A 25,236-nucleotide genomic window follows, 5' to 3' on the forward strand; every position below is an offset into this window, starting at 1 on the left:
GATCTTCCAGACTCTCCTTTCAGGCAGACTGTGACTTCTTATGCATGATGCTTAGGACAGGGCCTGACACATCTAGGCATTCAATAAAGATGAGTTGAAGAAAGGAGTTCCCATCCTGGCTCTGCAGAAACGAATCTGACTAGTATCCATGAGGATGCAGGTTCAATCCCTGGCCTCACTCAGTCAGTTAAAGATCCAGCATTGTCATGAACTGTAGTGTAGGTTGCAGACGTGGCTCAGATCTGGTGTTGCTGTGGCTGTGGTATGTATAGGCCAGCAGCTACAGCTCTGATTGGACCCCGAGCCTGAGAACCTCCATATGCCACAGGTGCGGCCCTAAAAAAAAAAAAAGGAAGAAGAAGAAAGAAGAGGGAGGAAATGTGGATGTGTGGGTGCTACACCCCTCCATGCTTTTCCCAGGAATTTTTGCAGCTGCCCTTGATGTGGCAGCATCTCTGTACCTTCTGCTTAACCACAGGCCCCTCTCCAATTTACCTAACCTTTCCTCTATAGCATCCCAGCTACAAATGGAGATGCAAACCCTTCAGCCCTGCCTAGTGGCTGCTTGGAGAATTAAATAAGTTAATATGTGGAAAGACTTTGAGGAGTACTGGTGGATAGAAAGCACCAGAGCAGCATTAACTCTTGTCGATGTGGTTGCTGGCACCCTCTGCATTTCTGCCCCAGCTTTAAAACACCCGTGCTGGGCAGTCGTCCTCCCTTGCTGCCTTCTATGCCAAGTCCTTCCTGGCCCATGCACTGAGCAGAACCGGCTCTCTCACCCGCTCCCTTGTCACTCTCAGTCCCAAGCTTTTGGAGGGCTGGAGGAGCCTCCAGCTCCTGCATCCTCTACTTTAATTTAAAATCAGTTTGCTTATCAATAAACAGAAAGTCAATTTGCCGCAAAGCATCCATATTTTCTTATACTGGTTTCGGGAACCCCAAGCTGGCCCCTGCTTCTCTTGCCCAAAGACAGGCTGAGTGCCAAGGATGACTCAGCACCATTCTTAGGCCACAGTCCTTCTGTAAGTTTGGCTACAAGGAATTTTGCATGTGGCTGCACACACAAGCAGGAATATGGGACAGCTTTTTGTGTGGCTGAGTGTATCAGTGCTTTAGGGCTGCCAAAACAAATGACCACAAACTGGGTGGCTTAAAACAACAGAAATGTGTTCTTTCACAGTTCTGGAGGCCAGAAGCCCAAAATCAGGGTGCTACCAGAGCCATGCCCCCTCCAAGGGCTCTGGGGAAGGGTCCTTCCTTGCCTTTTCCAGCTTGTGGCTCTTGGTGTTCCTTGGCTTAGAGATATATCACTTCATTCTCTGTGTGTCCAAGCCTCCCCTTCCTTTCTCTTATAAAATGTAGGCTCATCCTAAATCCAGGATGATTTCATCTTGAGATCTCTAATTAATTATATCCACAAGACCCTATTTCCAAATCAGGTCACATTTGGAGTTTCTGGGTGGACATGATTTTCAGAGAGACATTATTCAACCTTCTATATTAAGTGTTTGGCAAAGGAGGAAGATGCATTTATTGCTTTTTAATAATAAGGATCAAGGTGACCTTCTTCGAGAAAGTTTGTTCTTTTCTCTATTTCTGTCCTCCATACTGTGAAAGAGTTTGATGCAATTTACAGTAAACACACAGTACAGATGTGCTGAACTATTAAAACAGAAAGGCAAAAGTCAATTTATAAACAGGAAGAGGAAAGGGATTTGATATCCAAGCATATAGGCTGAGCCAAACACTGGTTCTTGAGTCTCCTAGATGTGAAAGATGGACCCCTGATGGATTCTCCCACTTTTGATTAAATGATAAGTAGCTCTCGGAGTTCCCAATGTGGCACAGTGGAAACGCATCTGACTAGGAACCACGAGGTTGCAGGTTCCATCCCTGGCCTTGCTCAGTGGGTTAAGGATCTGGCATTGCCATGAGCTGTGGTGTAGGTCACAGATGAGGCTCAGATCTGGCGTTGCTATGGCACTGGTGTTGGCCAGCAGCTACAGCTCCGATTAGACCCCTAGCCTGGGAATCTCAATATGCCACAGGTGTGACCCTAAAAAGACAAAAAAAAAAAAAAAAAAAGATAAAGAAATAAATTAAATAAATAAAAATTTAAAAAAAAAAAAAGATTATAAGTAGAGAGACAAACTCTCCCTTGATCCTGACCTTAGAAAGGAAGTTTTCCCACGGGAACCTAGTTTTTTAGGAAAACACAGAGGCCTTCCTCAGACAAGTTCTTCTCATGACTTTCCGTAAAAGCAAAGATGCACTGTTAATTTGTCATCACATAAAGGCAGCTATAGCATGAAGAGGCAAGGCCTGAGTCCAGGCAAATAGCTTTGTGATACAAGGATCAAGTGCAGAGAAGTTTGAAGTGTGACTACTTAGGAATTCCCTCTGTGGCTCAATGGTAAACAAACCCAACTAGGATCCACGAGGATGCAGGTTCAATCCCTGGCCTCGCTCAATGGGTTAAGGATCCGGCGTTGCTGTGACCTGTGGTGTAGGTTGTAGACACGGCTTAGATCCTGAATTGCTGTGCCTGTGGCGTGGGCTGGTGGCTATAGCTCTAATTCAACCCCTAGCCTTGGACCCTCCATATGCCACAGGTGTGACCCTAAAAAAAAAAAAAAAAAAAGCAAAAAAAGTGTGAATATTTAACAGATGTGAGCAGGTTGCATTTATGGCCAACTGCTGTGCTCAGCTATTTCAGAAATATTTACTCAACTTGGTCTCATCCATATAGTTCAGGTGCAGTGCTAGACTGCGGCACAGAGATAAGCAGAACATGTTTCCTCGTCATAAGGGAGCAGGGATCCAGCAGAGAAAGACCAAGAAGCAGTACTGGGAGGGCTCTGGGCAGGAGCCGGGGAGCAAACCAATCACAGATGAGATCATCAGGCAGTACTCACTGAAACTGCACCCTGGGAGACTAGAACTTAAATCTTCAGGCTGTGGCAGATTCAAATTTTTACATTACCTGAACTCAGGTGGGCAAAAATAAATGTATTTCTTCTATACCTACATTTAGTTTTGCCTCAAGCCCCCATTGTCTGATATCAAAATTGTGTTCTGATCATTTCCAGGTACATGCCGCAACCATCTTTGTGATTTTTCTCAGACATTTCATTCTTTTTTTTTTTTTTTTTTTTGTCTTTTTGCCATTTCTTGGGCTGCTCCTGCGGCATATGGAGGTTCCCAGGCTAGGGGTCGAATTGGAGCTGTAGCCATTGGCCTACGCCAGAGCCACAGCAATGCAGGATCCGAGCCACATCTGCAACCTACACCACAGCCCATGGCAATGCCAGATCGTTAACCCACTGAGCAAGGACAGGGATCGAACCCACAACCTCATTGTTCCTAGTCGGATTCGTTAACCACTGTGCCATGACGGGAACTCCAGACATTTCAGATTTAAATGTCAAGTTCACTATTTTCCCAGCCCTAGTAGCTTGATCCCAGACCTGATGTGAGAACCACGTGGGGTTCACACTGCCAGCACATGGACCATGGTGTCAGGGGGAGAGAGCTGTTTCTCTGTCTTCCTCTGTCTCTGCTCTGGGCTGGTATCTCATGAGGTACCACTTGCCCCATCTGGTGCCTGGCTCCATAGTATCATCCTCTGAGATGTCACAGGTCTCCTCTGATCCCCAGCTAGAGGGACCCCTCTCCAACCTTTGTGTTGGCATGAGTGATTTCTCAGCTGATTCCATGCCTTTTCCAACAGCTGGGGCACAGGCCCATGGCTTCCCCTCTGCTCTGGGACAAGAAGAAACATGGGGGTTTCTCTCTCACTCTCATTCAAGGACACATCCTTGTCTCCATGACTACCCCTTGCCTGCTGCACCTTGATGGCTCAGAGGCCGCCTCTCTGGTACACTTGGGAAGTGAGGGACACAGTACCATCTAGGCCAAGCTCCTCAGGCTTAAAGAGAGAGGCTGCTTCTCCACAAGGACTTGGTCTTCAGAGGCAGAAGGCCAGGCTTCTGCAAATGCACTGTAAACTTTAAAGCACAAGCTCCAGACCCAGGCTGATTGGGTTCAACTCTCAGCCCTACCATTTATTAGCTATGGGACTTTGAGCAAGTCACCCAGGAGGCCCTCAGACCTCCCTTTGTTTCAACTTCTCTTCTGCGAAATGAGGATTATTGTGCTCCCTCATAGATTTAAATGGGACAATGTACATAAATTTAAATACATATACATATTCATATTTAAATATATATATATGTGTATCTGTCTCATACAGAACAGAGCCTGGAATGCTGTGTTGTATAAGCCTCTGCTGTGTGATCATTAGGAACAGTATTAGAATTCACATTAATCCACATTCCACTCTTTTCCCTTCCCTCTCCCCACACAGTTGAGAATCTCTCATCTCCTGTCTTGAGGTAGGAAAAAAACCTTACTTAGCCTCTATTCTTTATACTTCTTTCTCTTACAAAAAGAGCACAGCCTTTTTTTTTTTTTTTTTTTTTTTTTTTGCTTTTAGTTAATTTTTAAAGACTTGGCATCTTTATTTTCAAAAGCCTTTGATGACAGTCCCCAGCAATGCTGACCTCATGTTTCACAAACCAAATGGAGACAGTTATGGGGCCAAGGTACACATGGGGAAATGCATGAGTTAAGTTCCCAGATCTTCCCTTCACCAGACAGTCTCCAGAACCACAACTGGAGCAGTTTGGGGTAAAGCTGTGCCCTGGTGGTGGCGGCATCTCTGTGTTTGCTTCCCGTGCAGGACTCAGGAATCGACATCGGGGACATCACTGCAAGGAAGGCTCTGAGAAAACAGCTGCAGTGCAAGACCTTCCGGTGGTACCTGGTCAGCGTGTACCCAGAGATGAGGATGTACTCGGACATCATTGCCTATGGGGTGGTAAGGAGCCTGACCCTCAGGGTTTCAGCCAAATGCAGAGCAGGACCAGAGAAAGATGTGTAGAGTCAGGGAGGGAAAGAGCCTCTTGGCCTCCAGCGTGAGACCTAGTGTAGACTCGTGGACAAGAGGCTAGGATATGGTGCCTATGCTTTCTTAGCCCAAACCTTTCTATTCCCTTGAGAGAGACACTTCGTCTTTCCTTTAAGGTCCTAAGCAATTCAGCTCTGGCCCCAAGCTTGCATATCCTACTTAATAAAACAAAAACCTGCAGTTAGGTTAAGATTGTAAGGCAATACCCACTGTTCCCCAAGCATGGGTGCCTGAGGTCTAGCAACCAGCCCACATGCCTCCCCACCCAAGGGGCTATGCTTTCCATTCACACAGAGCCTTCTGGAAAGGAGTTCTGGGAAATATAACCTTCTTGAGTTTGCTGTATTTTGAGGGATGTTTTAGTACTGCTTGTTGACTATCAGGGAGCCATACCCCCAGCAGTGTCTGCCAACAGAGGCGTCAAGACAGAGGGGCAGAGCAGAGGGTTTGAATCCAGTTGACCTGGTTCCAATATTAACCCAGCTGCTTCCTGGGCAAGCATCTTAATATCTGTGGGCCTTAGTTTCTTCATATGTTAAGTGGGGTAAAATAATACTGTCTTCACGGGGTAGAAGAAAGTCTAAGATGTATAAATGCATTTTGTGTCTAAGGTTAAAACACTTTGAACATGATAAACTCTCCCATTCCTCTAATATTCCCAGAACCATATAACTCTTAAACTATTTTGTTTTATTATTATTAATTAATTTATTTATTTATTTTGCTTTTTAAGGTCACACCTGCAGCATATGAAAGTTCCCAGGCTAGGGGTCGAATCAGAGCTACAACTGCCGGCCTATACCACAGTCACAGCAATGCGGGATCTAAACTGTGTCTGCGACCTACACCACAGCTCACAGCAACTCCGGATCCTTAACCCCCTGAGCAAGGCCAGGGATCGAACCCGCATCCTCATGGATCTTAGTCGGGTTTGTTAACTGCTGAACCACGAAGGGAACTCCCTAAACTATCTTAAATACCTGATCGATTTTGGGTTTTCTCACCTGGTTTTTGCTAACTGAACACACAAAGATTTTCTATGTTAAGTTAAGCCCTCAAAACTACTCCCTGGGGCTACATAGCTTACCCCCACTCTGCCCCACCATGTTGTGCTGCAGATGGGGAAACAGGCAGTGACTTGCCCATGTTCACACAGGTAATCAACAGTGAACCTGAGTCTTAAAACATCAGCTTCTGATAGCACTCCAATTTCTCCCTTTGGAGAGTGTCCCCTCAGACCTTTTGGATACCCAGGGTTAAAACTTGAAGTGGGAACTAAGACCTCTTCCTTTGATGACCTGTGGTAAGAACCGAGTTCAAGGCCTGCCTTGGCAGGAATGTAATGAGCACAGCACAACCTGGGAAGGGGAGAATCTTGCTGAAAGGTTGGCCTCAGTGTTGTCTGTGGGCCTCCCAACTCTCACATCCTAGGGTTCTTTTTTTTTTAGGGCCGCACATGAGGCATATGAAGGTTCCAGGCTAGGAGTCCAATTGGAGCTACAGCTGCCAGCCTATGCCACAGCTACAGCAATGCCAGATTCAAGCCTCATCTACAACCTACACCACAGCTCACAGCTCACAGCAATGCTGGATCCTTAACCCACTGAGCGAGGCCAGGGATCAAACCCTAATCCTCGTGGATCCTAGTTGGGTTCATTAACCGCTGAACCATGACAGGAACTCTCCAAGGATTCTAAAAGAGATGGAGCCAAGATCCCAGGAGCTCTCCCTTTCCTAACCTCCTGCAGGGCCTCTGTTGTCCCAGGGCCAGCCTATGGGAGGGGCCATATCTCTCAAAAGAGAGTCCCCATGGCATGGCTGACATGTCTTGAGAGAACCACCCAGTAGCCTCTTAACTTCTCGGGCTGGCATAATTCAGATGTCAGAAAACTCCTCAGCTGGCATTGCACTGCTATTACCCAAGACTCCAGATCCTGCCATCACCATGGAAACACATTGCCCTGTGAGGTTCCTGTCAGTCCCATCTACCTCCCCAGAGCCATCCATGGACACAGAGGCTGCTGGTGCCTCCACACTGTGCCCATCGCAAGTTGTACTGGGTCCACTGTTGGACCCAATCCAAAAAGAATACTAATGGCTCCAGAGACACTATTGGCCCCAGATCTCTGGGAGCCAGGGCAAGCTTTTGGATTCCTGTTCTCACCAAACTATCAACTGTGGCTAAAAACTATTAGCCAAACTCAGCCAGAGAGGCAGGGAAAGCAGCACCAGTGGAGATGTATGCATACAGACATTGCAATTCTGGGTCTTGGCCCAAGGCATTCTAATCTTCCAAGCAAAAGCGTCTCATCCTCTGAACACATACAGCAGGTTTACCACATAGACCCCTCACCGCCACACCCAGAAACCTTTGGTTGGTCAGCTAGTAAGGCACCTATACAGGGTTGTGACCTAAATCTGACTGAGTCCAGAGCTGGGGCTGTTTTTCACTCTGTCATGCTTGAAAAGCTATCCACTTGCCATCCCAGAGTGCTGAGCTGTGTCAGCCATTCCTGGGGCTGGCAGAGGTCCCCTGTTCATCTGCAAGCCACTGTTCAAGGCCCAGCCAGCCCCCCTCCCTCCTGTCTCCTCCACAGGCTGGGGATCTAACATGAGCAGAGGCACGCTTGCTTGTCAAGAAGCATAATGAACTCTTAATGGGGGCAAAAGGGTGATAAGCAAAGCAGGATGCAGAGAGAGAGAGAGAGCAAGAGGATTTCTGAGGCTGAATCTTTCTTCCTGAGGATTATTTTTACTCTGAAATGAAATGACCAGATGTCTTCTTAGGGTTGGATTTCTTTTTTCTTTTTCCCTTCCAACTCGTGCCTAGACAGCATCGCTCATGGCAGATTATCCCCCCTCCCGACTTAGGCCACTTTCAAGGCCGTATAACCCAGCCAATTAACTTTGTCATAGGTCCCATGAAAGCCTTCTGCAGGCAGAAGGGCCTGTGGCCCTGCTGGGTGGGCATGGGAAGCCCCCTGAATCACTGAGCTCCAGATCAAGGGATGCCGTGGCTTTGGATAACCCCAGCTTTGGAGCTGACGGTAGAGATGGGGTAGCATCCAGAAACAGACACACCTGATTCTTAAAGTCAGCTTTGCTATGTTGTCCCTGTGTGACCTTGACATTTTGAAAAACCCTAAAGGTTATAGTTGCATTGCTTCATAGGGCTTCTTTTGTAGTCTCAGGATTGTCCCCATTAGCATGATGGAAAGAGTTTGACTCCGTGATGGAAAGAGACAGACTCCAGCTCCACCATTTGTCCAATTATGATGCCATTCCTCCATTGTTCATTTTCTTCATTCGTTCTTCCCACAGATTCTTTTTTTTTTTTTTTTTTTGGTCTTTTTAGGGCCGCACCCACAGCATATGGAGGTTCCCAGGCTAGGGGTCCAATCGGAGCTGTCCCCACAGGCCTACACCACAATCACAGCAACACCAGATCTGAGCCTCGTCTGTGACCTACACCACAGCTCATGGCAACGCCGCATCCTTAACCCACTGAGCGGGGCCAGGGATCAAACCCACATCCTCATGGATCCTAGTTGGGTTTGTTAACCACTGAGCCACGATGGGAACTCCATTTCCCACATATTCTTACTGCTTAATATGTGCAAGGGCTGGCCCATGTCAGAGGCAGTGAGAAAGCCTGAGACCTAATCTAGTGGCTAATAGAGGGGACAGGCAAGTGAAGAAGCAACAAGGATACAGTGTGTAAGGGCTGGAATCAGAAATGGAGGTGCAGAAGCCTCACACCCAGATATGGGTCAGGAAGGGCTTCCAGCGTGACAGAGAAGCTGTGAACCACAGGAAGAGGGGCATTTAGCCAGGCAAAGAGAAGGCCAAGGCAGAAACAGCATCCATGCTCGGAGAATGCCTTACAGACTGAGAGCTGAGGCAGAGCTTCTTACTGTACCACACTTCCTGAACCCTTAAAAGAGATAATATTACCAATCTGGCTGAGTAGTTTTGAGGATTAGGTGGGATAACGCACGGAAAGCACTTCACCTGGTACCCAGCACATAGATGCAGTCATAAAAACTAGTTTCCGTGAATGGTTTTCAGGAAGATTATAGAAGTAATAATAGCAGCTAACAATGATTACATGTTTGCTATTTGCCAGGCCCTGGGCTAAGCACTGGTACATATTGTTTCAGTTAATCCACAAGCCTATGAGGTTGGCACTGTTATCCCTACTTGAGAGAAAAGGAAACAGACAAGGAGTTATGTTATTTTGTCGAAGATCACACAGCCGGAGCCAGGATTCCACCGCAGCCTGTCTCTCCCACCTTCCTCAACAGACCATCTGCTCAGTGAGGGGCGGATGACACAAAGCCAAGAGAGGACTTTATTTTTTTTTTTAATTTGTTGAAAAGATTTTTATTTTTCCCATTATATCTGTTTTACAGTGTTCTGTCAAGTTTCTGCCATATAACACATTGACCCAGTCATGTGTGTGTGTGTGTGTGTGTGTGTGTGTGTGTGTGTGTGTGTGTATTCTTTTTCTCACATTATCCCAAGGAGGACTTTATCAAAAGGCACCACCCACCCCTCACTCAGAGTTTGGCTTTGGGAACTCAGGGGAGTGGCCAGTCTGACATCAGGGCTGTCTGAAACCTTCTCTTTGCAGCAGCAGCTCTCAGGGCTCACTGATGGATTAAGGTGCTTAGCTTCACATGTGACAGCCACCCCTCCATGGGCTGCAGGAGAAGTTCAGAACATGTTTGCACATGCGCCTCCCACATGGGCCAGCTAAGTAGTTGGCGTATAATAGAGGATTTGCTGCATTGATGCTGCTGGGGCCCAAACTAGGCAATAATGCATGTTCATATTTCCTAGGAGCCTCTAAATTCCAAGTTTGAGATTGAGCTGCTATCGCCCAGTAAAGGAAAGGGAGCTCAAGAGAAAAGAATCTGACTCTGTTCTTTTTTCAAAAAGAAATTTTTTTTTTCACCCCAGGCTAGGGGTCAAATCAGAGCTACAGCTGCCAGCCTACACCACAGCCACAGCAACGCAGGATCCAAGCTGTGTCTACAGCCCACACCACAGCTCATGGGCAATGCCAGATCTTTAATCCACTGAGCGAGGCCAGGGATCAAGCCCGAAACCTCATGGTTCCCAGTCGGATTCATTTCCACTGCCCCACAATGGGAACTCCTTTCTATCTTTCTTTTTCTTTCTTTCTTTTTTTTTTTTTTTTTTTTGTCATTTTGCTATTTCTTTGGGCCGCTCCTCGGCATATGGAGGTTCCCAGGCTAGGGGTCGAATTGGAGCTGTAGCCACTGGCCTACGCCAGAGCCACAGCAACACAGGATGCGAGCCGCGTCTGCAACCTGCACCACAGCTCATGGCAACGCCGGATCGTTAACCCACTGAACAAGGGCAGGGACCAAACCCGCAACCTCATGGTTCCAAGTCGGATTCGTTAACCACTGCACCATGACGGGAACTCCAAAATGAATTTTTGAAATATAGTTGATTTACAATGTTGTGTTTATTTCTGTATTTCTGCTATATAGCCAAGTGGCCCAGTTATACATACATACATATGTACATTCTTTTTCATGTTCTTTTTCATTATGGTTTATCGGAGGATATTGAATAAAGTTCCCTGTGCTTTACAGGAGGACCTTGTTGTTTATTCATCCTATGTACAATAGTTTGCCTCTGCTAACCCCAAACTCCAAATTTCTCCCTCCTCAACTCCTTCGCTCTTGGCAACCTCAAGTCTTTTCTCTATAACCGTGACTCTATTTCTGTTTCATAGGTATGTTCATTTGTTTAACTCTGCTCTTTGTGCCCTGTCAAGAACAGGGTGTGCATAGAGCACGCATGGGCCTCCTGGTTATCTGTTCCCTCTCACACCCCTTAATTGGGTTCATGGCACTCTTGCCACATCTGTCATGACTATGATAGCTTAGCTGCTGTCTGGCTGTCCCTGGATGGATGACTCACCTGTGGCCCATTGCCCTGGTCTCCCCTGGATTTCGGTCTCTAGCCTCGGGTTGTAAACAGGATGCTTTGATTGCTAAGAAGAGCCATGTAAGCTGGTTCAAGTTTAGGTGGGTAAAGATACCACAGACTCTCTTATGGGCCCAGGAACTGCAGGACAGCTAGACATGGGCCTTAGTGCTGAGAAGCCACTAAAACCACAGGAGAAGGATGATCTCTCTTGTGTCGAATTCTGTCTGCCTCCGGCTTTATCTCCTTCCTCACAGCTGAATTTCTTTGCTTGAACATGGCCTAACAGATCCTCCACACCCAATCTAAACGCCCTCACAATCCTAGTGGCCAGGACCCACTGAACACAGACTCTGGTCTCTCATTTGAACTCCTAGGATAGACAAAGAGAATGATAAGATCTCACATTCTGGAAAGAGAAGGATGGAGAAGAGAGAATGAAAAGAGAATTGTTAATTCATTCTAAACTATGTGTGGCGCCTGCCACGGTCTGCTTATCTGTGGTGGGTGAGCAGGAACATGTGGCCTATGAGCTGCCCTTTCCAAGGGGTGGGCTTCAGCCAGAGAATGGGCTTCAGCCAAAAGGGGACATTGATATCGGCTTTTCTACCTAGACTTGGGAATTCATTGGTTCATGGCAGCCAGACATTTGTGCTATTGTTTACCATGTGCTGGTAGCTGGAGGATAAAAGATACCTCTCCTTTGTCCTACTCCCATCTTGGCCTCCTTCTCTCTTATTCACCTGCTAGACCTCACACTATAGATAGCCTTTATCAGCTGGGCCTCTGCTGGGGCCTGGTCAGCCACTGCTGGGTCTGCAGGAGGCAAAGGAGCCCTGGTCCCAGAGGATGTCCCAGGCCTCAAAACAGCTGACATGTTGCCCATTTACCCCAACCCTCAAGAACTAAGACTTCAGGAGTTCCCATTGTGGCTCAGAAGCTTATGAACCCAGCAAGTATCCATGAGATTGTGGGTTTGATTGCTGGCCCTCGCTCAGTGGGTTAAGGATCCCGTGTTGCTATGGCTATGGTGTAGGCCGGAAGCTGCAGCTCCGATTCAGCTGCTAGCTTGGGAACATCCATATGCCACAGGTGTGGCCCTATAAAGCAAAAAAAAAAAAAAAAAGACTTCTATCCAGGAACTTCTGAAGGCCATTGCACCACCCCTGTGCAAAAGGAATAGATGAAAAATCTAGCACTATCTTGTGTGCATGCATGATTATCTTATATTTTTACCTAGACTGTCTCAGCTCCCCAAACCCAGCACCTGCATACTTCTCCTTCAAAGGAGGCTGGTCTTCTCTCAGCACCTTGATGCAAGGCAAAAGCTGGCACTTATTGGTTTCCATGGTATTCAAGGGACCTTGGGTTGATTATGGAAGTGGAGCCTATCTCAGGGGACTGCTTGCTTCTCCTGATTTAATGCATTTGTTTCTCTGTTTCTTTCTCTTTGGTGTGGCTGCCTTTCCCCTGATATTCAGCTGCAGAACTCTCTGAAGACGGATTTGTGTCTTGATCAGGGTCCAGACACGGAGAATGTTCCTATCGTGTACATCTGCCACGGGATGACACCCCAGGTGAGTGCTGGGAGTGTCTGGGGTGAGGAAAGAAAAGTCAAAAGTGGTCACTCTGGGCCCAGGGGCCTTGGGGATTTTTCACTAGGAAACATCCTCATGAGCAAAAGAGAGTCATACCTGCCTTGACAGGAAAGTGTCTGAAGGAACAGAATCCTCTGGGATGGGGAGCAAGGAAGATGATACATTTTTAAAGAGAAACCCCTTGCACCTTCCAGGAGACCATGGGTAAATTACAGGCTTCACTCTGGCAGCCATTCCTTTCCTTAGCAGGAGAGAATCTGAAGATTCCCCCAGGCTTATTGATGTCTCAGAGTCCCTTCAGAGTGCCACTTCGCAGCCTTCAGGCTCTGCCCTGTTTAGTAGACCATAGCTGGGACCAAAATGTATAGCTATGAGATCCTTTCTAGCTCCTCTAACCTTCTGGTGGAGAAGGAAAGGCAGCCACCAGGAAAAAGCTTATCCTCCCAAATTCTCCATTCATAGCCTAGGCTGCTATGAACCCAAGGAGGATGTTAAGACACTGGCAGGGGAAATGCTTTGTTCAACTAAGTACAATGGACCGTCATTGACCAAGAATGCCATAGACTGACCTGTTAACAACTTAACATTTTCAGAATTTACCTATCTTACAAGAATGCCATAGACTGACCTGTTAACAACTTAACATTTTCAGAATTTACCTATCTTACCTCTGGAAGTGTACAATGGTTTTTTTTAAAAAGACATTTTGGTATAGAATATATGTATGTTTGTGCAATTGCTGTGTTTAAAAGAGTTGTTACCTGCCTAAACACACAACTGAAGGATACCATGATGTGAGTGTCACCCAGTGTACTATGCTGAGACTTCCCAGTGATTGTCCACTGTGATCTCTTACCACCTTGGGCTTTTTGTGGTCCAAGCTGCTGTGCCATTACTGGCGGGTCAGTCACAGGTCAACAGATCACACTATCTCCAACTCATTCCCCAGTTACCATGGTGTGACATTTTTAATGGGTGACTATATTTATGTAAACCTTTAACTGATACACTAAATATACAAATTACATTGTGTCTGGATTAATAAATTTTCAGAGCAGACACACCCATGGAACTAGTGCCCAGGTCAAGAAAAACATTACTGCTTGATTTTGAAGTTGATGTAAACAGGATTATAGGGTATAGGCTTTCTCATGTTGGTATCTTTCTTTCCTAAGTACATACATGCTGTTACATGTCATTGTAACTTATTCCTTTTTTTTTTTACTGTTTCTTATCCCATCTTATGAGTATGCCATATTCCCTATGTATTCTGCTGTGATGAACAGTACGCTATTGCCAGGTTGGGAGTATTACAAATACTGCTATCAGCGTCTTTGTTCATGTCTTTTGGTGCACATATGTACTCATTTCTTTTAGATTTATACCTAGGAGCTGTTGAATTACTGAGTCATAGGGTTGACATGTGTTCATTTTTAGTAGACACTGTGTATATTAGTCTTCTAGGGCTGCCATAACAAAACGCCAAAGGTTGGGGTCGCTTTAACAACAGAAGTTTACTTTCTACAGTTCTGAGGCCGATTAAAGTCCAAGATCAAACTGAGGCTCTCTGGTTTCAGTGGGCCAGCTGAGTTGGTTTCTGCTGAGAGCTCTTTTTTAGCTCACCTTCTCGCTGTGTCCTCAGTGGCAGGGAGAGAGAGAATGAGCAAGCTCTTTGGTGTCTCTTCTTAAAAGGACACCAACCCTATTGAATCATGGCTCTTCCTTTATGACCTCCTTTAACCTTAGCTTGAAGGTTTGGGATGTTCTCAGCTTATCCACATTGCAAAACAAAGTGAGAAAGCTTGTTCTGGAGTGAACACCAAGAGTGTAACTGATCAGACATTGGATTAAGAGATCATAAGTGAGATGCAAAGACTTAACCAACTATCTCACAGCAGAAGGCATCAGTACAGATGCGATTCTACCAGCAGAGACGCTGTTAGTTTGAACTAAAGAGAGAGGGGGCAGAATGAAGGAAGGCTGTTGGACTTCTTAGATTCTGTAAGATGGGACCATAAAGCTACTCAGTTGTGAACGTGCACTATTCCTTAAGAAAAGGGGAGAATGATACTGAAGGTGATTTAGAGATCAGCAGGGCTGCCACTCCCACCACAGGCCCAGAGGTAAGGCTGTTCTCTCAAAGGGCAGGGGGCTGCCTCTCTGGTTTCAGTGGGCCAGGATGACCCTGCCCTGGGCCAGAGGGGTGGGGCCAAAACAGCCAGCAGCCTGGGCAGGGCTCCTCCAGAGAGTCAAAGGGGCCAGCAGCCTGGCAGAGCCACAAGGGTGATGCTGCTACCCCAGTGGCCCTGGAGAGCAGAGTGTTGAGACAACAGTGATAATTCTTGAGCCTTAAGGTCGAATAGAATTTGCCTTGCCAAGTTTGTGGCTTGCTTGGGACCCATCAACCCTTTCTTCCTTCCAATTTCTCCCTTTCGGAATGCAATCATCCTCCCTATGGCTGTCCCACCATCATATTTTGAAAGCACATAACTTGTCTGATTTCTTAGGCTCTTAGCTAGAGGGAAATTTGGCTTCAGGATGAGTCATAACCTTGAGTCTCATACATGTCCAATTTAAATACTATTTAGATGATATTTGGACTTTAGTCTTTAGAGTTGATGCTTGAATGAGTTAAGACTTTTCAGGGCTATTGGGAGGAAATGAATGCATTTTACATAAGAGAAGAAAATGAATTTGGGGGGCTAAGAGGAGAATGCTATAGACTGAAATTGTATCACCCCAAAATTCATGTGTTGGAGTACTAGTCCTGACTGTGTTTGGAGGAAGGAAGTAATTAGGTTAAATAAGGTTATAAAGTGGAGCCCTGGTTTGACAGTTTTAGTCCTTCTGAGAAGGGCCATCAGGGTACTCTCTGCTATGTGAGGACACAGCAATAAGGTAGTCATTTACAAGCCAGGAAGAGAGCTCTCTCCAGAAACTGAATGGGCCAGCACCTTGATCTTGGACTTCCAGACTCCAGAAGTGTGAAATAAACCTCTGTTGTTTAAGCTGCCCAGCCTGGGGCATTTTGTCATGGCAGCCAGGGCCATCTAACATACTGTCAAATAGTTTTCCAAATTCATTGTATTAATTTTACTCCCGCCAGCCATAGATTAGGGTTCTAGTCATTCCCCATCCTTGCCAGTATCTGGCATTATCTGTCTTTTTAACTTTCTAGACATTGTGGCGGTTGCATAGTGGTATCACATTGTGGTTTTACTTTGCATTTCTCTGATTATTAATGCAGTCGGGCACCTGAGTTTTCAATCCATGACATCCCCATGTTGTTTTTGAGTCTTGGCCAAGGTGACCAGATCACAGGTAGTTTGGTCTTGGTGTAAATTCCCTTTCTATTTTTTAATACTTATGGTTCAGGACATGCAGGAGAACTTGCTCTATGTGGAAATCTGCAGGATCAGTGCTTATCTAGACCATTGGACCATGTCAGGTGTTCTTCTATGGGATGGTGGGTGTCTGTTCAAGCAGAGGCTGCCAGTCTGCCAGCTGCAGATGATTCAATAAGGGACAGTCTGTGTTGTTATCAGCATGGATCCTGGAGCCATTTTGCCTCAGTCCAAATGTCAGCTTTGACACTTTCTAGCTGTGAGCCCTTGGGCAGGATTCTAAATCTGGGCCTACTTTTTTTAACTGTAAAATATGGATTAGTAATGGTATATACCATAAAGGTTGTTGCAAGGATTTAATATGTGTATTTAAAATAGTGCCTGTGGAGTTCCTGTCATGGATCAGTGGTAGCAAACCTGACTAGTATCCATGAGGACATGGGTTCGATCCCTGGACTCACTCAGTGGGTTAAGGATCTGGCCTTGCTGTGAGCATGGACTGCCTCAGATCTGGTGTTGCTGGGGCTGTGGTGCAAACTGGCAGCTGCAGCTCCTATTCAACCCCTAGCTTGGGAACCTCCATATGCCATGGGTGCAGCTCTAAAAAGACAGAAAAAAAAATGGTGCCTGGCATATAAGCAAGTGCTCAATAAATGATAGCTATTAATATTGCTGTGGTGATATTATTATTACTGCTCATTGAAACTTGCTCAGTTTAAATACCCTCAAGTTTCCATTTAAAACCCACACTGAACTGACTTTCCTTGACCTCATGTGCCATGGATTCAAAGCCTACTCATAGACTATTAGATCATTTTGCTATAGCATCAAAAATTCAGTGAGGTAGGAGAGAGGGCAGTGAAAGGGGCATCAGGAAGCCTGAGTCCCAAGTTTGGTTTTGCCACACATTTGCAATGTCACCTTAACATCTCTAGGCCTTTATTTTATTTTACTTATTTATTTATTATTTATTTATTTATTTTGCTTTTTTAGGGCCACACCCACAGCATATGGAAGTTCCCAGGCTAGGGGTCAAATTGGAGCTACGGCTGCCGGCTTACACCACAACCACAACAAGCCTAGACCCGAGCCACGTGTGCAACCACACCACAGCTCACAGCAATGCCAGATCCTTAACCCACTGAACAAGACCAGGGATTGAACCCGCAACCTCATGGTTCCTAGTCAGATTCGTTTCTGCTGCGCCATGACGGGAACTTGTATTTTGTTTTATTCTTTTATTGAGGTTGTACTTCTACAATAAAGTACGCACATCTTAATATATAGTTCAATGAACTTCCACATTTGTAGACAATGTACAGGTACCACACAGATCAAACCCATCATCCCAGTGGGCTTCCTCATTCCTCCTCTTGGTCAGAACCTCTACCCAAAGGTAAGGACAATTTTGACCTCCAGCACCACTGATTAGTTTTGCCTGGGTCTGTGTTCTTATCTGCAAATGAGGAAATTGGACTGGCAGTCTCCAGGCCCAGCTCTGCCAGCTCTGGCAATATGCTTACCTTGAATTCTTTTGTTCTGAAATTCAGTTGGCCTGGGAATCTGTGAGCTGGTGCTGCACTTGCCAGGAATATAGGGAGCTGCCTTCCCTTGATGTTTATAAATCAGCTTATTTTTCTGTTTTTTCTTCTTTTTTATCTTTTTAGTGCCGCACCCGCAGCATATGGAGGTTCCCAGGCTAGGAGTGGCACTGGAGCTGTAGCCGCCAGCCTATGCTATAGCCACAGCAGCATAGGATTTAAACCTCATCTGCGACCTACACCACAGCTCACAGCAATGCTGGATCCTTAACCTGCTGAGCGAGGCCAGGGATCAAACCTGTGTCCTCATGGTTCCTAGTCATATTTGTTTGAGCCATGGCAGAAACTCCTAAATCAGCTTCTTGATGTGGAGTGCCACAGGTCCTAAAGACTTGGGTCTCCCACCCAATTCCCCACAGAGCCCTCGTGTAACTGGGCTGTGTATGGAACACTGGGCCTAGCTGCCCTCTCCTACTAGGCCTGCAGCCGAGATGCAATGACATTAGTAGAGGGAGGGAGGCTTGAAACCAGCCTCAAATAAGAGACATTTCTCAGAACAGGGAGGTGTAGGGACTGTGCTTTGGCAGGAATTTGTTGAGTCTGGCCTTCCCGGTGAGCTGGCAGAGCTGAAGAGGACTGGGTCATCCTGTGGGCGGGCTGCGTATCCTTGGCAGGAGTTCATCCATCCACTCGGGATAGAAACAGGTACAGGGGATAAGCAATAGGTGAGGAGGCAGAACTTCTAGCTGGCAAGGCTTCCCAAAACCTCTACTAGCTCTTCAGAAGGTCATTAGGAATTCCTGTCATGGAGCAGCAGAAACGAATCTGACTAGTAACCATGAGGTTTCAGGTTTTATCCCTGGCCTCACTCAGTGGGTAAAGGATCCGGTGTTGCCACGAGCTGTAGTATAGGTCTCAGACACAGCTTGGATCTGGCGTTGCTGTGGCTCTGGCATAGGCTGGTGGCAACAGCTCCGCTTAGACCCCTAGCCTGGGAACCTCCATATGCCACGGGTGAGGCCCTAAAAAGACAAAAAGACAAAAAAAAAAAAAAAGTCATTAGCTCATGGAAGAGACAAGAATAGGAGGAGCCCAAGGATATCACCTTAGTACAAAGTAGGGGACACCTCAGAAGGAGACTGTGGACAGATACAGGCCTCAGGGGTAGTCTCAATCTCCCAGATTCGGTCCAAATTAGATGCTCAAGAAGCACTTCTAGGAATACTTTCCCCTCCTACTATCAGCTCTCAGCAAATATCTTATTATCATGGCCACAGAGGCCAGGGAGAGCCCAGGGAAGTTCACATGTGCAGAGACACTGCACAACCCCTGAGGAGGGATATGGTACTTCACATTATTTGGGAAACAAAGACCTGCATGAGGTGACAGTCTTTCTGGGCTCTGTTATGAAACCTCACATGCTCCTCTCTGAGCATCACACTTGCTAGGAAGCCTGAAAATAGGCAAGCGATGTGGTGTATCATGGTCAAGAACCAGACTAAGTGGGTACAAATCCCAGCCATACCACCTACTAATCTGGTTCCCTGGGTAGGTGTCATAACTTCCTTGTGCCTCGATTTCATTATCGATCAGTAGAGATTATAGTAGTATCTACCTTTTAGGGTTGTTTTAAAAATTAAATTAATGCACATGAAACATTTAGACAACAAACCTGGTACACCATCATTTCTTACTAAATATTGGCTAATTATTATCAGATTGGTAAAGAGACTCACGATCATGTCCTTAAGAATGGGAATTATTTAGCCTGGAAAAGAAGCGATTTAAGAGAGACAAGAAACTTCCAAAATTATAAGGACACAGATTTTTCTTTGAGTATAAAAGAAACTCTTCCCACTATCATTCAGGTAAAGGTGACCTCTCCATCATCAGAAGTTTCCAAGCCAAGTTCACTGGGCCCCAGGGGCATTATGAAGGCTTCCTATATCATGTAGATGCTTAAACTGAGAAGTTCCTAAGGACACTCCCACCCTGGAATTCTATGACTTTTTAATTCATTACCTTTTAAATTTTTCTTTAATGAATGAGAGTCTATTGTGTGTCAGATACTGTTCTTGGCCCTGGAAACAGTGATTAACCATATGGAGGTCACAGCCCTCGGCCAGTGCTGGAGTCAGACTTTTCCATACTATTTAATCCTCACATCTCCAACACAGCCAGGGCTTGAACTCCTTTCTCTCTTGGGAATGACCTGGGTGGCCACAGTTGAGCTGTATATACGAAGCTGAGCCAAGAACAGTGAAGGAGGAAGAGGAAAGGAGGTAGGACTGAGAGCTGGCCAAGTTCATCCTGCTGATGTGATATTGAAAGTCACTTCCCTTTGTCATTTCCTTCTTCCAAATTTCTGAGTTTTTCCATTTGGGGTCTGAAAACCAGAAAAAACCTGGATCAACCAGGTGATAAGCAATCCCCAAACCTCGCTGGTATTAGTGAAACAAGTGAATTTTGTCAGTTCACACCAAAAAAAGTAAATCACGACTCTTCAAGTGAACATGCGATAAAATATATTTATCTTATTAATAAGGGAACAGTAAAGCATTTGAGGAACTCAATATCTGAGTATTCTCTAAAGAAGAATGTTAGGATTGTAGATTAGATATAAAAGTAATTAATGTCCTACAGGGAAATAAAATCATAGCCTTTAGTGTGATTTTTTTCTACCCAGACAGAAATCTAGAAGTTAGTATTTAACTTCATGCTGTCTGGGTCCTAATCAGAAGGTAAATAGCAAAGTCAAACATAGGTATAATCTCTTGAAAAATTATATACTCTTGGGTGGGCTTGTTAGACGATGCCCCAGCATGATATTGAAAGAATAGATCACCTCCTCTCTTTTTTGCCTCATTTCCAGGTTTTAGGTATTTCTCTTACTCTCTTCACAAAGTGGCTAAAGGTGGAGTGACTCTCTGGGCTGTTAGTGACTGGGGAACCCTTGTGGATTCACAGTCTACCCACATGGCCTTCCCTCCCCAGTTATTTCCTAGGGCAGCTGTAACAAAGGAGCACAGCCTGGGTGGCTTAAAGAATGGAAATTTATCAGAGTTCCCATTGTGGCTCAGCAGAAACAAATCTGACTAGGAACCATGAGGTTGCAGGTTCGATCCCTGCCCTCGTTTAGTGGGTCGAGGACCTGGTGTTGCTATGAGCTGTAGTGTAGGTCGCAGATGTGGCTCAGATCCTACATTGCTGTAGGCCAGCGGCTACAGCTCCAATTCGACCCCTAGCTTGGGAACCTCCATATGCCTTGGGTGTGGCCCTAAAAAGAAAAAAAAAAAAAAAAAGAAATTTATCATCTCACAATTCTAAAGAATAGAAGTCCAAGACTGAGGTGTTGGCAGGGCTATGCTCCCTCTAAAGGCAGGGACCTATTCCAAGTCTTTCTCCTTAGCTTCTGGGAGTTCCTTGGCTTGTGGCAGCATAACTCCAGCATCACACAGTGTTCTCCCTGTGTGCTTATCTCTGACTAAATTTCCCCCTTTTATAAGAATGCCAATCCTATTGGGGTAGGGCCCACCCACTTCTGTATGACCTTATCCTAATTTAAATAATTATATCTGCAGTGACGCTATTTCCAAATAATGTCATATTCTGAAGCACTAGAGGTTAGGGCTTCAACATATGAAATTGCCTTTTTTTTTTTTTTTTTTTTTTTTTTTTTTTTTGGTACACAGTTCAATCCACAACACCCTCAAAGGAGAAGAATGACTGGAAATCTGACTTTTGTGGCCCAGATGGAAAGTGCATGACATCACTTTGTATCCCATTCAGGTCACCAGGGCTATCACGTGGCCCTGCCTTACTACAGAGGGTGTGGAAAGTTAGGGTTTTCGGTGTGCCCAGGAAGCCTGGTCTCTACCACACAGACTTAGGTATTTTTTAAACTGGTTCCTCCTCTGACAAATAAGAAAACAAGAAAATGGCCACTGAGGATGGGAACTGCTTGCCAGGGATCACATCACAAATTACGGGCCAAGGCAGGGCCAGAAGAATGCCTGTATTTTCACTTCCATTTTCTCCTCTAGGTTCATTCATTCATTCATCAACCTCATGCTGGGTTGTCTTTCAGGAAGTTCTCACATTTTAGAAAAATCTCATTTCCCCTGAAGAACAAATCTGGTGTAGTGATGGGAGTGGTTTTGTCAAGCAGCTTATCATGGAACCCAGTGGGGCCCCAAAACACCAGGGACCCAAAGGAAGCTTGGGCAAGGAAGAGAGCAGGGTCTGCATCTGTGTTTAAACCCTTTGAGAGATTCTGCTTAAATGTGGTTTAAGAAGTTCACTCTCACATTATCATGCTCCATCATACGTGACTAGACATAGTTCCCAGTGCTACACAGCAGGATCTCATTGCTAATCCATTCCAAAGGCAATAGTCTGCATCTATTAACCCCAACTTCCCAGTCCATCGCCCTCTCTCCCCCTCCCCCTTGGCAACCACAAGTCTGTTCTCCAAGTCCTTATGATGGAGCATGATAATGTGAGAAAAAAGAATGTATACATGTATGTGTAACTGTGTCACCATGCTATACAGTAGAAAAAAAAAAGTATTAGGGTAATTAAAAAAAAAAAAAAGTTCACTCTCATAGCCTTGTGATCCTCCCAGCCCTCAGCAAAAGCCCTGGGTAGGAGAAAGCATAGTGTAACTAATCGAATTAGTGAGGTGCAGCTGCTGGGAAGCATGCTAATTGGTTAATGAGTAAACGTAACCATTTTATTTAAATTAGCAGCAAATTTCCAGCAATCCTCAAAATAACTAAGAATATTAGCCCTAATTAGTGTAACAGCCTGGAAAATTTCTTCTGCTGGGAAATATACAACAATGGAGTCTCCCCACAGGCGATATTTATTCAATCAATCACTCATTCACTCACTCATTCATTCATCTGCTCATTCAACAAATATGCATTGAGTATTATGTTAGGCCAACAACTGTGAGAGACAAAGACAGCTTTGCCCAGGTCCCCGACCTGGGAAGCTGCAGTCTGGAGAGGGAGTCGGGTACTTAGATAATTACAGTTCATATGATACAACCTATGACCTCAGACCACTTTCTCATTAGGCTCTTAGATGGGAAACAAGACAAGAGAGGGTCTGGGAGCCTCTCCCATTCTTTCTGTCTGAATCTTCTGGATTGTAAAAGACAGGGGAAAGATGCTTTCTCTATGGGAAGGTAAATTCTTGACTGTAAAAGAAGGAAAATGAAAGGGACCTTAATTCCTCCTCGAGTTTTTGAAATACTGAAACTGCTATATTTATGCTTCAGGAAATGCTTTTTGATTCCAAGAACAGAGATTAGAATTAAGCCGAAAAAAAATCTTCTCCAGAATTGAATGCCGTATTAGATCAGGTAATATGTTTAAGAAAAGTATGGAATTGGAGTTCCCCTGCTGTGGTGCAGCAGGTTAAGGTTCTGGCATTGCTGCACCTGTGGCTTGGATTCGATCCCTGGCCCAGAAATTTCCATATGTCATGGGTGTGGCCATAAATCTAAAAAAAAGAAAAGTATTGGAATTCTCATTGTGTCTCAGTGGTTAACAAATCTGACTAGGAACCATGAGGTTGCAGGTTCAATCCCTGGCCTCACTCAGTGGGTTGAGGATCCAGCATTGCCGTGAGTTGTGGTGTGGGTCACAGATGAAGCTGAGATCCTGCTTTGCTGTGGCTGTGGTGTAGGGCAGTGGCTACAGCTCCTATTAGACCCCTAGCCTTGGAACCTCCATATGCCAACTGTGCAACCCCAGAAAAGTTAAATAAATAAATAAATAAATTTTTAAAAATAAAAAAGGAAACTATGGAATGTGTTGCCTCTGCTTTTTTGGAATTTTTCACTTGGCTATCCATATACATATCCACTCCTATGCCGGGGCAGGGGGGAGAGGGAGAAAAAGAGAGAAATGAATGAAAAAAAACTAACTTCTCTTTTTGCTAATCACTGTCTAGAAACTGCCATTCCCTCACACGGTCATAATAAAGCCATCGCCCCTCCCCTGCTTGGCAGTGCTCCCAAGGTCAACGCATGGGGCATTCTCGGCCTCTCTGGATTGCACTTGCACCCCCAGAGCTTTCAAGTAAAATCTCAGAGACAGTTGAAAAGTTTTACTCCTGGGCCAAGAATTTAAATCACCAGCTACTCCTCTGAGACTTTTGGCAGACTTCGTCCCTTCTCTATGATTTTATCTATAAATAATTAGGAATTCCAAGCATCACGTGGTTGTAAGGTTTTGAAAAACTTCTGTGAGCCCTTCCCATTGTGGCTCAGTGGAAAAGATTCCAACTAGTATCCATGAGGACGCAGGTTCGATCCCTGGCCTCGCTCAGTGGGTTAAGGACCTGGCGTTGCTGGGAGCTGTGGTGTAGGTGGTAGGTGTGGCTTGGATCCCACATTGCTGGTGGCTGTGGTATAGGCCAGCAGCTTCAGCTCTGATTCAACCCCTAGCCTGGGAACCTCCATATGCCACAGGTGTGGCTCTAAAAAGACAAAAGACAAGATAAAAGAAAATAAAATACCTCTTCCACATTTAACATTTTATTTTATAATACATTTTTAAGAGCTTCCAAATTTAATTGTATTTTTAAAAATTCAGTAAACTGTTGTTAACTCTTCCATTAAAGTAGAAATTGACTGTGGTAAAATACGTGACTATACACATAGTCCTTTGTCTGTGACCCAGGAGTCTGGTGCTTTCTAACTGCATCTATTAGGTTAGCTTGTCGGAATTCTCCTGTGGCGCAGCAGGTTAAGGATCCAGCATTGTCACTGTAGCAGTTTGGATGGCTGCTAAGGGGCAAGTTTGACCCCTGGCCCCGGACACTTCCACAGGCCATAGGCGCAGCCAAAAGATAAATAAATAAAAAATAAATAATAGTTATTCCGTTAGCTTGTTAGTAGGGTAAATTCTCAGATCCTTCACAATTCTTTTGTTTTAATTAATATTGCTGTGCAATATTATATAAGTTAAGGGTGTACAATACAGTGATTCCCAATTTTTAAAGGTTAGCCACCATTTACAGTTATTATCAAATATTACGTTCCCTGGGCTGTACAATATATCCTTGTAGCTTATTTTAAGCCTCATAGTTTTTACCGCTTAATCCCTACCATTATCTTGCCCCTCCTTTGTCCCTTTCCTTACTGGTAATCACTAGTCTGTTCTCTCTGAGTCAGCTTCTTTTTTGTTATATTCACTAATTTGTTGTATTTTTTAATCCATACATAAGTGGTATCATATAGTATTTGTCTTTCTCTGTCTGACTAATTTCAGGCAGCATCATACCCTCCATGTCCACCCATGTTGCTGCAAATGACAACATTTCATTATTTTTCATGGCTGAGTAGTATTCCATTGCAAATGTATGTATGTGTGTGTGTGTATGAATGGGTAAAGAAAATGTGATATATACATCTTCAAATATATACATATATCACATCTTTTTTATCCATTCATCTGTTGATGGACACTTAAGTTGCTTCCATATCTTGGCTATTGTAAATAGTGCTGCTATGAACATTGGGGTGCATGTATCTTTTTGAATTAGTATTTTTGGGGTTTTTTGGTTTGTTTTATGGGGGGGATAAATATCCAGGAGTGGAATTGCTGGGTCATATGGTGGGTCTCTTTGTTGGCCTGTAAGTTATAGCCTGCATGATTCCAGGGGCCACTGTTCCTGTGCCACACAGTGTGGTGTCTCTGGGCCAATGTAGCAGCTGGCCCTGTGACGCCCCACTCTCTGCACACCCTCTAGGCAGCCAGCCCTCAGCAACTCCCTGTGGGACTCTCACATTCATGTACAGGCTG

At 45.1% G+C, this 25,236-nt stretch overlaps 1 protein-coding gene across 4 annotated transcripts in view; it reads left to right on the forward strand.

Annotated features, from left to right (window-relative positions):
- Positions 1-25,236, forward strand: part of GALNT18 (polypeptide N-acetylgalactosaminyltransferase 18) — a 488,883-nt gene that overhangs the window by 301,387 nt on the left and 162,260 nt on the right. For 3 of the 4 annotated variants that reach the window (XR_014837270.1, XM_085012065.1, XM_005661126.4), the window contains exons 8-9: positions 4,745-4,882; positions 12,418-12,513. Coding sequence is in view for 2 of the 4 variants with exons in the window: in XM_085012065.1 (XP_084868191.1) it covers positions 4,745-4,882; positions 12,418-12,513 (234 nt within the window). In the remaining 2 variants the exon portion in view is untranslated. Of the gene's footprint in view, positions 1-4,744; positions 4,883-12,417; positions 16,446-23,145; positions 23,230-25,236 lie in introns of those variants that run through there. The other variant, XR_014837271.1, reaches the window with a different exon arrangement.

The sequence above is a fragment of the Sus scrofa genome, chromosome 2 (genome assembly GCF_054392235.1).
Source record: "Sus scrofa isolate SSC_HxYL_T2T_F1_AM1 chromosome 2, Sscrofa_HxYL_maternal_Yorkshire_Landrace_v2.0, whole genome shotgun sequence".
Taxonomy (NCBI): Eukaryota; Metazoa; Chordata; class Mammalia; order Artiodactyla; family Suidae; genus Sus; species Sus scrofa.